The 15,443-nt window shown below is 39.6% G+C and overlaps 1 protein-coding gene across 28 annotated transcripts in view; it reads right to left on the bottom strand.

Annotated features, from left to right (window-relative positions):
• The window catches only part of DLG2 (discs large MAGUK scaffold protein 2), a 1,001,253-nt gene that overhangs the window by 307,394 nt on the left and 678,416 nt on the right, over window positions 1-15,443 (bottom strand). For 26 of the 28 annotated variants that reach the window (XM_039562448.1, XM_039562454.1, XM_039562457.1 and 23 more), the window contains one exon: window positions 2,667-2,836. In XM_039562448.1, the coding sequence (XP_039418382.1) occupies window positions 2,667-2,836 (170 nt within the window). Of the gene's footprint in view, window positions 1-2,666; window positions 2,837-13,683; window positions 14,054-14,210; window positions 14,235-15,443 lie in introns of those variants that run through there. The other 2 variants (XM_020584349.2, XM_020584348.2) reach the window with 2 other exon arrangements.

The raw sequence follows: 15,443 nt of genomic DNA, 5'->3' as shown, positions 1-15,443 counted from the left end.
AGCCATCACCAAACAATGTTTATTTAACATCTTATGTTCAGGATACATTCACCAAGTTAACCAATGTCTTTCATATGGTGGTTGCTACCTACAAAAATTAACACCCATTAAAAAACCCCAACTAACCTATATGGACTAATAACTTGTAAAAGCCCTCATCCTGAATATCTCAGATGAAATTAAAAGGAGCTCTACATAAAAAAGCCTTGCAAATTTCCTTCTTTACCGACTTCAAGTACTGAAAGATATAATCTACTACACATAGACAGGCAAGCTAGGGATCTCTGAGTTTATTTGGCATTATGGAAGCCAAGACTTGCTTTCATGTGGTAAATTCTCAGAGCAGTAAGGAATGAACTCAGTAAATGCTGAGTTATACACTGACAGAGACAGTCAGGAAAAGAACTGAAGAGATATTTGGTACTCCAAGTTTGGTATGGAACAACCTTCTTGTCTAAAAAACAGATTTACTTTATTAACTTTGTGAGTACGAAAGAAGGAATGGTGTGGAAGCCACCATGCTGGTGTTCAGGTCCTGCTCTGGACACCAAAATGTCCCAATTTGACTCTGAGAAGTAAGAAACACTGTTTATATAAATACTGTGGTTCTTACACTGCACAGTAATGGTTTGAAAAGACTGGTTCACAGATAAATCACCTGAAATATGAGGAGATAAGCATCACAGGAGTGACATCACAGGCCAAGAGTCACAGGTTTTATTCTCAACTTCTGCTATGAGTTTGATGCCTCTCAACAGATAATTTTTCATGGAAGATTTTGAAAAAAAAATCAAAGAAAAACTGCTACAGCTATTAAAAATAGTATTGGTAAGGTTTTCATCCCAACTATAATTTTTTTTTAATTTTTTATTTTTTATCTGTGTATATACAGAAAGCATAACAGAGCATGTTTCCTTACTGCCTGAATTATGAAGGTAAAACCCCTGGCTTTTGCAGAAAACTAGCACATCAACTTATTTTTTATCCAAGTTTCCAGTGAAATTGTTTCTATAAAAGTAAAAATAAAAAAAAAATACATTCAACCCAGCAATAAAATTCATTATTTACAGCACTTATCTGTAGTAAACTTCATATAAGAATATAGCTACAAAATATGTTTTCAGCAGTAGGCAGCAAAAGTTCTTTAGCTTGCCATAAAAGGCACGTTTTTGGTGTCCATTCTGTTTTATGAAAATAATTGTAAAAAGAAATAGTTTCAGGCATACACTCAAAACAAACACCATGCAAACCCATTATTAGATAATGATTGCCTCTCTTGTCGGTTTCCACAATGTAGCAAAAATTTGGTCACGGTGAATACTTTTCCTGTTTCATCACAACCAGAAAGGACATGTTAATTTTAGTTTCTTTAGCCTTAGGTCTCTTCAAAATGACTATCATATCCCACACTTAGTTTAATTCCACATCGCTAAAAACACTGCCTGCACTTTTACTCTGACTTCATATGCACACAAAATACCATTAGAGATGCTTTTCTATTAGGAAAATAATCCAGCACTGTAACTGACCACAAGAATCCAGACATCTGGGGATTTACCATCAGATGCATGTTTAAATATATCTTACTCTTCTCCAAGAGCAGAGCATAACAAATACACTGCAGTGTCAAACAGTGCACTGTTTTCAGTGTTGCAGTATCTTTGTTAAGTATTAGAGGTCAATCTCAACAATATGTCTCAATATATTAAATATAGTCCACTACTGGTATAAAAAACCCCTATGGAGAAGCATACTATAATATTCACATGAGAGGACATACAAGGGAGAACACTGAAAAACCTGCAGATTATTCACTATAGATAAAACAGGGAGAGTAATCTCATGTGCACTGCATATATCAAGATACATGCTAATGTCTTCATTTCATATATATATATATATATATATATATACACACACATTTATCAAAGACCTGCTTATGAAATAGCTATTATGGATGAAAAAAAAATTAACTGCTGTTCATTCTATTCACATCTACTGTGAAAAATCTACATTTTCTTTGTCCAGAAATTAGCTATGAAGAAAAATGCTTCTAGAAAGAAATTTGGCTTTTTGTTCTGTAACCAGAAGGTTCTGCTAGAAGAGAGAAAGCTGACTTAGACTAGTGAAGGTTTTGTGCTGGATTTCCATATAATTTTGTTGAAGGATAAAATAAAATAAAATTCCCCTATGTATCTGGGTAAGTTGGTATTCTTGTCTTCATGTTGCAAAGATAACTCTAGAAGAAACCATCATGAAGGTACAGAGGATAAGCTGGATAATCAAAAAGCCTTCTGAAAAAAGGAAGAATTCAGAAACTCCACATTCAACAGAACCTTAAATGAAAGTCAAAGGTCTCAGTAGAGGAACTTTAAAGGTAGTATGTGTGCTGCCAATGTAAAGCATAGTATCTCTGCGTCTCTTTAGAAGGTAATGAGCCATCTCTGCAGTAAACATCAAACGAAGCAAACCACAACTCCTTGAACTCCTTTATATTTCAGGAAGAGATGTAACCATGAATTCAAGTTATACCAGCCTAAATTAACTCCATTTCAGTATGTGACAGGTCAACCAGTTAGCAAATCAACAAGGTCAGATGCCATTTAAGCCACAAGAGGGGTTAAACATCAAGTTTAAAATGGAGGTTTTTTCATTTTCTTATCTACCTTTAGGTCCTTTGAACAACTTGATCTCTACCACGGTCTCCAGTATAGGTCTTCTTCGCCGGACGTACAATCGCACTATGGAACCAGCCTCCTTTAGGGCCTCCACGGCTTTGCTGTGTGAGACTTCTGACACGTCGACCTCGTTCACTCGCAAGATGCAATCGTTGACCCTACAAGAAAAACGAAGAACCACAGGTACTGAATGCTTCAGCTGTTACTTTGGACTGAACAGAGTTTTGTCACTAGTGCTGTAAAATGAAGACTACTTCACTGGGAATCACAGAATCACGGAACATGATGAGCTGGAAGGGACCCACAAGGATCGTCAAGTCCAAGTCTGGCAGGTGACAGACTTAACACCATATGCTTCACAAGCAATGAGACAGAGCACTCAGTCCTTCCAAAAGACATACCTGATTCAAACTGGAGTCTACCTAATCATTCACACCTACCATCCTCCTTCATAAATTGGGGTTACATGCACTATAGTGATAGAAATCAGTAATAAACAACTTGTCTTTGCAGACTTCATTAAAACAGTTCTGACTACACAATGTAATTGCTTTAAAACACTCATGCTGCATGCTATTACTACTACAGTTGCTCTTAAGGAAATCTCATCGTGTAATACAAAAGTTATCATAGTAAAAATGCTGTCCTACAAAAAGCAAACAATTTACAAGAGAATGCTTGATGCTACATAACTTAAATTCTTTATGTTTTCAACATTGACTGTAGGCTACAAGATCTGCTGTATAATAGCTTGGTTTTTTTCTTATTAGAATACTAATAAAATTCCCTCATAGTTTTACTTTGAGCATTTACTACAGCATGTGAGGATGAACATATAATCACCCTCAATGTCCTGGTTAGATAGAGTTGTATTCTCCTTATCTGACAGATTTGTCCTAGTTGGAAAGGAAATCTACAACTTAAGAGCAGTAAAATCCATCTCCAAAGCAGCAGGCTAATGACTTAACTACTGGGCCATCCTTTTTTTGCAAATGAGGATAAGTGAAAAGAGCAAATTCCAAAGAACTAGATTAATTGAGACTCTACTGCTCTTGTGGAGTACATTTGTTGTGAGGTGCTCTAAGTACTTTGGGTACAGAAGAAAAAGGCATACTGTAAATGAATGTGCTCTTTTGCATGTCTCAAAGGACAATCAGCGAAGCAAATATGGGTTGCTAAAAGTATTTCCTTTTCTGCTGTGTTTCTATACATAAAAATCAACTATCAAATGTTACTCTTTACAGCGAAAGATCGCTTGATCTGAGTATTGATCGGGAGTCTTAGTACACGGAGGGAGAATGAAGCTTTACCTAAGTTTATCAGAATTCTGCGAATTTACAATGGTTTTTATCATGCTCTTGTGCTGCTGATTTTGTTTAAAATGAAGCCAAATCAATACGACAAAAAATGCAGTCATTTGAAACTGGCCAAACTTGGAAAGGACACAAAGTCGATACTCCCCTTCTGAGAAAAAGTACTATAACACAAGGTTTCCAGATGTCATTCAATGGTTGGGTTTGGTGGTATGCTCCAAAAGTGGAAGTTTTCATGGTTGGGAGGGGCTTTAAGCAACCTGGTCTAATGGGAAGTGTCACTGCCCAAGGCTGGGAATGATGGAACTAAAGGATCTTTAAGGTCCCTTCCAACCCAAAACAAACTATGCTACTATGATTCTATGCCTTTCCACACCTGTAGGCTTTTTTCTCCCTCATAAGGACATTAATTTTTCATTTTCAATAAATAAATACAATATTGAAGAACTTACATGCTGCAACCATATAAACCTAAAAGGATAAAAGCAAAAGACGTCAGGAAACCCAGTTTGAGAAAATCCTTTCAGATTATTAAGTGCATGGTCTTATCCCTTAGGGATAAAATTATTCTGCCCTTGCAAACAACTCCCCAGTGTGTTTTCCTGGCTTTATATTCACATGACAAGCATATGACAAAATTTTATTTTTGTGATTTCTTTTCCCATTTATTGGTGGATATGCACTATACCTGTAAGTTAGTTTCAGATCCTTACAGACCTCTATGCCAAGGAGAAGATCTGCCTCATAATCCAAGATAGCACAATACAAGTCCAACGGAAGAGATCCTAGCAGTTTCACCAATACATACAGTAGTTGTATTGTCATATAATCAGAGAAAGGTTTGGGTTGGGAGGGACCTCATGCATCTTTATGGCCCTTCTCTGTACTTGCTCCAATAAGCCTTTCCTTAGAAGCCCCCAGAGGTGGATGCAGTGCTCCAGGTGGGGCCTCACAAGGGCAGAGTAGAGGGGAAGAATCCTTGCCCTGCTGCCCATGCTGCTTTGAATGCAGCCCAGGACAGGTTTGGCTTTTTGGGCTGCCAGTGCACATTGCCAGGTCATGTTGAGCTTCTCATCCATCAATACCCCAAGTCGTTCTTCTCAGGGCTGCTCTCAAATATTATGCACACACTTAGATTTATTTAAGTCTGTAGAATCCCCAAATTAGGTAATAAATTAGAATGAGTTATGGAGCTTTTCATATGGCACACTAGCTCATCTAAGTTCTTTAACACAATGAACATATTCTACCAGACTTTTGTAGTATAAATCTGATATGAAGGACCCCAGATAGTTAAATATAGAACACATCCAAAACAGTTACAACTAATGGAAGAAATATGAGACATCCTTTGTTGTTAAGGGAGAAAGTCAGGGACTCAGGTTACTGATAGTTGTCGCTATCTTCAAAGCAAATAAGGGCTTGTATTAAGGAAAAAAACCTATTTTTAAGGCCTTAAATTTCACTGTATTCATGTGAGTTTGATTTTTACTGTTTTCAAGAAACTGTGCAGACATACTTGAGAAGCTGATAAACGCTTCCGTCAACTTTTAAGTAAACAAGACGAGTAAAATCCTTAGGCACTTACTGGATATATAGTAGGTGACAACTGGTAATGATCATTCTGTTCCCTTGTTCTGTGCAATATGGTGCCCTGAAGGGAAACCCAAAGCAGCACAGTGTGGCAGCTAAGAGCCCCAGAAGACCAAATGGTCCTGCCAACACACATTAGCCCACTTGCAGCTCCATAACAAAGATAGCTGGAACCAACTATAGACTCAAGAACAAGGGAATAATCTGTACTCCGTGGATCAACATCATGGCACTGACTCCTGCAGTAATCCACAGGTCTTAGTAATCATCCAGCCACCTCCAGGCTAACTGGTATTAATAGGACAACCCTGCTTTTCAAAAGTAGAATTACCATGCCTTCCACTGCAGAATGGCCAACATTAATAGATTCTTTCTAACCAAAGCTGGTTTTTTTCAGTTGCCACCTCAGAAAAACTCAAATTGATATGGACTTTATTTATTCTTTAGTCAGAGCATAAAAATCAAGGTAAAAATAGGTATTATGGGAGAATGAGCGCAAAGCTATGGAATATATCAGGTAGATATATACCTCCATATATCACTATTGAGATATCACACAGGCTACAAGAGTAAGACAAAGAAACACTGAACTTTCTCTTTATTCCTGCTGTGTCGAACCTTTATAGCCAAAGTTTCCCTGCAAAACTGTTGATATTTTCTTTCTTCCAGAACTCACAAGAGCACAGCACTTTAAGCAAGAACACAAGATTCTCAGTGGCAAGCTGAAAGAATTAGTACCGTTTCTTCAAGAAAATAATTATAATTACATTATGTGACCTTAAGAGAATAAATATCGTCCATTAGTTAGAGAAGGCTAACTCTCCCCCTCTTTGCCTTTTTTTTAGAATTCTATACACACCCTTCCTATCCCATAATAACTAGAATTTACAGCACATGGGGTAAAAAAATGTACATATTGATACTGGTTCATATAACTTCCTTCCAAGAGGAATAATATTTTTTTTTTTTTAATTTCCACTAAGAATTCAGAATAAAAGATATCACATTTACTACAGCAGTCTTCAGATTTGTCTTTAAAATCATAGACTACAGAGCTAACATTAAATGGCCATGACATATATGCACCTTAGGGCGTAGTTTCCTTGTGTATAATGATCCTTAGAGACATGATCCAATTTCTGTAGCAAATTCATGTATACTCTCAGACCCCTTCCTGATATTATAAAGTAGTGTAAAACTATTTCTATTTCAAAAATAAAGAGATAAAACTTACCAGTGAAAGAAAATTCCTGTCTGTTTCTGGAAGCTGGAGGGGAACTAGTGCTTATAAAAATGTCAGATGAAGGTAACAGCCAGTCCTAACTCAAAATTTGACATGTATGTGATTTATAATGAACTTCCAAATATCTCATGGTAACTACTGAAAATACTACTTGATAAAGGTTATGAGTGGGGGGGTATTGTAACTTACCAATGACACAGCAGAATTAGAACTGAACTTAATAAAAATTTGAAATCCCAGGATTGATTTTGATTTTAAAATACGTGCAAATATTGGTGCAATAAAATGGCGACCCAGCTGTATTTAACATGAAGGCACTAACTGAAGTATTGAATCTAACCTATGCTTCTAGCAAGAACAGAATTATCTTTAGTTCTGAGGAAAATAAATAAGGACTAAACCCACAGTGTTTCATTTCTGAGAGAAAAGCATCATCCTTCAAGCCTCTGAATCAATGGCATTAATCTATTGCAATGAAACAAATTCAATAAAATACAAGCTTTTCCCCAATAATGCTGGCCTGGTGCCATCCCAACTCTTCATGCGCAACCTCCACCAGGTTCTTTTCTCATAGTCTACAAATGTAGGATTAAAACCTCAGCTGCATACCGCTTCCTTTGTCTCCTGTTTACAGTCTAAATAAGCTTTCCAGAGGAGAGTTCTACACCTTCTTGGCTCATCTCAAACAGGGACCAGCCCTCATTGCAGCCCCCAGGCATACTCAGCATAAACATTGGATAACCAAACAAAGCAGTTCCCTGCCTATTCCTGGCTCCACTCACCCTTGCAACAAGTCTTCAGAAGTGAGAGTTGAAAGGCAAGCACCTCAACCATGCACAAAGGCAGCTCTGTGTGTGTCTGTGTGTATGTGTGTGAGCAAAGACAGGAACTAAACTCTTGCACAGCATTTCCCTAAGGAGGTACACCCAGGCAGATGGTTTCTCCCCCTGTACTAGCAAACCAGTTTCAGCGTGTTGGCCCCGGGAGCCCAAAGGCTGGTGGATGGCTGAGCTAACAAGTTTTGCTGAAAAGCAGGGTGTGCTTGCTCAAGTCTAGTGCAGTGCTTCTGCAGCCTCACAACTCGTATCAGCAACTGGAAAGATTACCATCCCAAAAACTGAAAAAAAATCTTATAAAATGTTTCTCATTTAAATATGTGTGCAGATTTTACTACAACATGATGGAAACCCAGTTTGTTTTATAGCACACCACCTGCCTTCAGCCCACAACCTCCAAACCCCATAAGGTTGTGGAGGGGGACCTGAAATTGTGTTGGTCACCCCCACAGCTCATTCCTTTGATTTTTTTCAGTATTTTGGGCATAGAAAATAGCCACTTATCCTTCCAAGTGAAAGCGATCTCTAGGGTATTCCTGCCTAAATGGCAGAAGGTGAAAGACGTGGAAGAGCATCAGCAAAAGCCTGCCCGTGTGGATCCAGCTCACTCCCTCTAGATCCTTGCAGTCCCAGTCACTTTTCACATTCCCACACCCAGGGACATGCTAGCACTCCATCCTACTTCTTGTCCTCCCAAAGTCTGCATGAGAAATAAAAAAGGACAAATGAAATTCCTCCTTTGTTTACCAGGAGACCAGTGATGGTTTTGGAGGCAAAAGTGCCTACTGTAATGCAGTCAAGAATTTCAGATCACATCCAGGGGGGTTATAGGTCCTACCACCGTGATCTGCAGGTGTCCCACCAGCGGACTTTAAGCTTTATTTCAGTTCAAGAACAGAGACCGGAGCTTGAATTGTCAGGGAATAAGTCAGATTTCAGGAAATACTTCTGAATTTCAGAATGTGTTATTGCCTGAAATGACTGTTTCCATACCCTGTTAGAGACATGACCTTGCTGAGACCTGAGACACAACCAGCACAGCCACAGAACTGTCATAAGACATTTACATTGATTGTCCTTTGCTGCTGCTTTAGTTACCCACAGATTTTTTTTTTTTTTTAAACAGCCTCTTAATGAAACACCAGTGTATTAAAGGGTTTGCATAACAGTCATTGAATTTAAAACCCAAGTGACTGGCTACAACATCAGTAAAAATATTAGCAGAGCACTTCCTTATCATATACAGCGTCTCTTTATCCATCTCCTTGTGTTTCATTTATGACTCTAAATTCTATTTTTGAAGTTGTAAGTCAGAAACAGACGGCATAGTGCACTATATAATTAGGAATGGAAAAGTCCCTACAGCCTTTAGACTCTTAGGAGAAAATATATTTAGAAGCTTGAATATGCTCCTATTCACACAGTTTCAATAGAGGATGCATCAGCATTTCCTTTTTTTAATCTTCTTTTTTTCTTAAAGGCCTTAAACTCAGCTGTAAGACTTCACTCCAGACACAAACTTGGCTAAAAAGCAGTTTATTCACTGTTTAAAGGACTTTGGATCCTTTCTGCGTTCTACTGTTTCTGAGAACTTCCTGGGCAAAGCTGGGGCTCTCTCTGAGCCTTTCTGCCACCCCAAAGAGATCCTTTTGTCCTTTTAGGTGGAATGGTGGAATGTCTTTATCACAGGGTGTCAGTTTTTGGGAGTGTATATATATATATATATATATAAAGATACACACCTCCTGGCTGAAAATATTCCCTAAGCTAATATCTAGAAACTGACCCCAAAGACACCTCATTTTACATCAAAATTGGCACAGTGAAATCCCATGCAGAGACATCCAAACCAGCTCAAACACTGACAGAGTAGCTCTAGAGTAGAAATCCAGCTGGATCAATACCTTCTATACATCTACAGCCAATTACCACAGGTAAATGGCCATATTAATGCAGCTCTTCAATGCTGAGCTCATTTAGCACTACCTTGAGCTCCTGCACATCGTGACATGCAGTGATTGATTTCAAGAGAGGACCATTAGTGGCTCCCAACAGGAACAGAAATAGAAAAGATAGCAGTCGCATACCTTCAGTGCAAAATCCTGTGCAACAGATTAAAACCTTGGCTGCTGGCAGCAGGATTGCTGCAGGCACAGACCGAGGCAGCAAGGCAAGACAGCCAGCAAGGAGACCTGCACTGGAGCTGCCCTGCTGGACCTCCTGACCACATCCCTACCAAGGACCCAGTGGCTCACACAGAGATCCAGCCTTGGCCTAATGGAAACAGTGCTGCCCCTGTGGTCAGAATGATCCCGCTATAGGGAAGCTCGGAGCTAAAATGTGTGGAGTAAGGTGTTTGCTCGTCCAAATGTTAAAAGCTATATGAAGTGATAAACCAGACCAGGGGTCCATCTAGCCTGGGGGTTCTTTCCAACAGTGGCCTTTAGCAGATGTTAAAGGAAAAATATTAACACAACTCTTGCCCAGAATACATTTTCAGCTGCTGGACTTTCCTGAGCCAAAAATACTTTTTTCTTTTTTCCACTTAATATCTCTGGAAAAATTTTTCTTACACAAATTTAACAGTTTTCAAAACTCACGTAAACTCAACATCCCCAGTGTTTTTTTATCAACGAATCTCACAGCTTTGCTACCACTTAAAAAAATTCTCCTTGTGGTTATTTCAACCTGCTGCTTATTAGTTTCATTTGACGTCCCCAAATCCTTTTGTTAGGAGAGCAAACATAGGTTCTCATAATCATAGGTCATCATAATCTTCTACATATGACACCTGATTTTTCATCCTAAAATGCCTTGCTAGACAAGCTCTTCAAGCCAAAGGCGTAGAGCCGAACTACTGGTAATGCTAATTTAATTTCAGAGATTAAAATCCACCCATCTTTCTATATATCTGAATGCCTCTTGGCTGTAACACCTACAGATTTACAACTGAAATCTGAAATAAAATGGAAAGTTAAGGTCAAAGTTGTTTTCATGATGCTTTTTTCTTGACAAAAATGACATTGGTTTATGTTGAACAAATTTTCCAGTCAAGCCAAAAAAAAAAAATTAAATCTAATAAACTCTGAATGAAAACAAAATTGAATAAACTAAAAGATTAGGCAGTCAGAGAAACAAAAATCAAAACAACAATCTGCTGTCTCCAATGTAATCTCTCAGAAAAACAATTTTATTGCCTCTGTTTCCATCACTGAACCTGTTGCATTCTGTATAACATAATGCTCTCCTTAAATTGCAATCTTAGTCTCCCCATTACTCAGGGGAACATCCTCAAGAGCAAGATGGCAGAAATTCTGCCTGTTGCTTTGACTTGATGAAATTTTACATACATTACAGAAATTCACAAGAGCACATAGTGACAGGCCAGGGGTAATGGCTTTACACTGAAAGAGGGTAGATTTCGGTTAGATATTGAGAAGAAATTCTTTACTGTAAGGATGGTGAGGCGCAGGTTGCCCAAAGAAGCTGCGAATGCCACATCCCTGGAAGTGTTCAAGGCCAGGCTGGATGGAACTCTGAGCCAGCTGGTGTCTGTGCCCATGGCAGGGGGTTGGAACTAGATGATCTTTGGATCTTCTTACCCAAACCATTCAATGATTCTATGTAATGAACTCTAACAACCATAACAATGTATGCAGGTCCATGTAAGATTGCTGCTAAGCAGTGCTCAGCGCATCCATAAAGAGGAGACCCTGGTCCACAGCCTCTACCTGGCTTTCAAAACACCATGCTCACTGCAAGGTTGCTCTGGCCCAAGTAACCTTTACTTGTCTTTGAGGAAGTGAAAAAACCTTGAGGGGAAAGAATAAAATACACTGATTTCACAGCCCCTTCAGTTTATTGGTCTGACTACTCTGGAAGCTGAAGCCTCATGCTCCCCACAGAGAAAAGGACAGTGAATGTGGGTTTCCTTGGAAGGTAATTTTGCCACTACTTTTGTGAATGAAGGCAGCCTTGATTTACTCTTTCCCTTTAGCACTTAAAAGCAATTTGGACATAATTTTGTATCAAAAAAATGTTTGCTCAGCTTCAGTATAATGTTCCTAAGACTTTTTAGACCTGGAATTTGTAGATAGCAAAATTTATGCAGTGATGCAGCCGAGTACTCCATTGAGAAATGATCACAAGGGCAAGGGAGACTTAAAAAATAGGTTATTTAAATTATTACAAGCCAAATAAAGAAACAGTGTAATTTAAAGATGTTGACACATGCACTGAAAACTTTTAAAAATGTACTACTGCCAAATGCACTAAGTATTTGTATTTTAAATTATTGATTTCCAAAATAACCTGGTTATTTTATTAAGTCAAATTTTAGCTGTAGGAATGAATTTGTTACTAGAATGTCAAAACTAATACCATTCAATGAGCATTCATGTAATTTAAGAAACTTCAGCTTCAAATAATAATAATTCCTGTGAAAATGATTATAATAATAGTGTCACATTATTGATTTCCAAATCAATATTAACTTTGAAAGTTGGCCCAATATTGACTTGGTATTATTTCAAATCTACTCATAAAGACAGAATGCAATTTGGTCAATAATATCTCAAAATGGCAGTAAATTCTAAATCAGCTCCAAACGTAATTCTCTAAATTCTCACCTTTGGGGAAAAAAAAAAAACCAAAAAAAAAAAAAAAAAAAAAAAAACCAAAAAAAAAAAAAACCACCAAACCAAACCCCACAGCTAAAATTTCTCATGTATCTACTTGATGGCTGAGCCAACACCAACACTACAAGAAGTGCCATTCTTTCTGTGCCTGATAAAAATCAGAGAGGTTAAAAATGTTTCACATACAAACCCCACGCAGAGTGAGAAGCAAAAGCCCACTGGGTGAGATGCCTCCCAGAAGAGCTGCATCTCCTTATGCACACTTTGAGCAAGGGGAGTAGTTACTAACTCATGGTAGCTCATCTCACAGGGCGTAGCTATATGGGCTTGAGGGAGGAACAGCTGACACCCATTCAATTTACACACAGATTCAAGGATAAACTTCTAGAATAAAAGTCAAGTTTAAGTACATCTACAACAGAAGGACCTCTTCTTTCATCATTTGTTTTCCTTTATCATAAACATCCTGAAAGCAGAATGATATCCTGTCACTTTATAATGATTTTGGAGATACAGATGTTCTAAATCATTTATAATGAAATGATTTTCTGTGCCATCAAGCTCTCAGTTATTGCTTGGCCAGAATAACTCAAGGCAAATTAACTCTCTTGCTAGGTAAGCCACACCTGTGGTAATTTTGTACAGCATTTATGATCTTACACTTCCCACATTATTCCTTTTAAAATGTCCTCTGCATAATTAGCATCCTCTTCAAACAGAGTTTGGGACTGCAATACACAAACATACGTCAAGGTAAAGCTGCTGGGTTGGAAATGAGCCAGACACACAAGTATAAAAGACAAATCAAAACAATTTTCCAAACATAGAAGACCATTTTGCACTTAGCAGACCTGATTCCCACCTTAACTTACTGGAAATGAAGTAGGACTTCACTAAAAGCAAAAGATTTGCAGCAGTGTGGCACAGACACGGGTGCAAGGAAACTCAGGCCAGCAGCTCGGCCAGGTAACACCTGCAGAGGCTGCCCAGCTGGCAGCCACTGCCCAAATGCCCAGTCAGACACTGCCCAGCCAGCAGCCCCGGCCAGCCCACAGCTGTGTTTAAATGTCTATGTTCGATGGCGAGTTCATGGCAGAAATTGTTGGCTGAAGAAGCAGACAGGGAAGCACGGACAGGGCAGGAAGGGGAGGGGGCATGCAAAGGGTGGGCAGGATGCTGGGACTGGAAGGGGCTCCATAAACCTTCCCTTAAAAGGGTCAAACTTGCATCAAATTTTCTTTATTAACCTCTTGCAAGATCTATAGGAACTAATATTTACTTTTTCTATTCCTCTCTCCCAAAATATTCTCCCACCCTGCATTTCTTCTCCCTCTGTATTTCTCATCCAGCTCAATCCTCAGTTTTAGTATCCTTTGCTCTTACCACATTTTTCCATTCCTTCGTCCGTTCTCTAACTCCCAAGTTATCCTCAGTCTCTCTGTGTCTCGTCTCCTGCCACTGCCATGAACGATGCTTTCCTTCGGAAACTATTCCCACTAGCAACCGAGTGCTGGAACTCCCAGTGCATCCAGCCGCTGCTGCTGGCTCGGCTCGATCCGGGAAGCTCTGGCAGCCTCTAATGGTGGCCAGAAGGAAAACTGCTGCTCACAGGACAAGGAGTCATGTCTGCCCGTCCACAGCTGAGGCCCAAGTGGAACAGTGGAGAGGTGAAGGATGAGCAGAAGGAGGTGTAGGTAGCTGTGGGGTGTTGTTAAGAGGAAGGGTTTGGGATAAAGGAAAGGGAAAGAAAACAAATCTCTGTAAAGCTTGGGATGAATGAGGGCATCAGGAAGCAGCCAAACTCCTCCCAGCTGCAGGGCTGCTTGGCAGGTACTGGAAAGTGCCCCAGGCCAGGCGCTGTAGGTGTGGTAGAGGGCAGGGACAGCTCCAGCTTTGCAGCCCCGACTTACCCTCGGAGCCCTCTCGTCCGTCTGTCCCCAGCGCCATGGGGGCTGCAATGTCCAGAGCCCAGGGAATGGCAGCGGCCTGGGCCAGGCTGTGGCAAGTCCAGACAGGGGACAGCCAAGGTGCTGACTTGGGACCGAGGTGTGCTTTGCCTGCTGAAGGCACTGAACTGCTCAGCTGTTCCTCAATCCAGGTTAAAATCCTCCCAGCTGATACCAGCACTGTCTGCAGCACGTTCAGGTTTGTGCAGGAAAACCAGTTACAACAGATAACCCAGAAGGCAATCCCAGGTTCAGGATTTTTACAAGTACTTTTCATCTGGGGCTCTCAAAGGGTTTTGCAAATATGAACTCGTTTTAGCTTCACAACAACCCCCGTGAGGCAAAGATAATGATCACTGTATCCATTTTACAAATGGGGAAACTTGAGCACAAAAGAAGAAAAGTGTTGCCAAAGATCAGGCCAAGCAAGTTGAGCACAAAACGAAGCAGCACTGCCATACCTGCACTTGCACCGACAAGCAGAAAACCCTCCCTCCTGCTTTGGTGTGATTGGAATAGCTATTCCCAACATAGGTGCAGCCGTAAAACGAATGGAGGAGGAGAAAACACGTTGTTCAAGTTCAGTAAGAAACTCCACCAGCTGCAGAGCATCAGTACCATTAGGCTGCATACAACGCAGCTGCAACTCAGAGTAGAGTGCAAACGGGTGCCGCACAGAGGAAACCCCAAAGCCTGTTGTTTGTGTGGCTTCAATTCGGAGTAACACACAAGATGGCATGACATGAGCAGCACACCGAAACAAAGTATTCCTACATCTTGAAAGTTTGATATTAAAACTCACATATTGTGGGGAAATAAATTTCGAACCCCTGCTCTAACAGCTGCAGTAAAAGCGGAGTAAGGAGTGTAACAACAATGATGACGTAGTGTCCGGAAATATGGCTTGGCTAAAGTCTGAAAGTCCAAATTGTTTATGCAAACCACAGCCAGAAGTTTAGATAGAGCGTGAACTGTCTCACAATATACTAGTGGTTTTGGCTGTCAGAAACAAAAAGTTGACCAACTATTTTCTTAAATGTTTTAAAATCAGAACTTTGCTGCCTAAAAGGAACTTAGTTTTTTTTAATGGTCACTCAAGTCAGTTTCTTTTTTCATCTAAAATCTTATTTTCAGGTTTCGTGGAAATTGAAAGAAATGAAAAATTCAATAGTACCCCAAAGGGTTATTCCTGTTGAG

The sequence above is a fragment of the Corvus cornix genome, chromosome 1, assembly GCF_000738735.6.
Source record: "Corvus cornix cornix isolate S_Up_H32 chromosome 1, ASM73873v5, whole genome shotgun sequence".
In the NCBI taxonomy this organism is placed as follows: domain Eukaryota; kingdom Metazoa; phylum Chordata; class Aves; order Passeriformes; family Corvidae; genus Corvus; species Corvus cornix.
The sequence above is the reverse complement of the archived record's forward strand: the minus strand, read 5'-3'. Positions and strand labels throughout refer to the sequence as shown.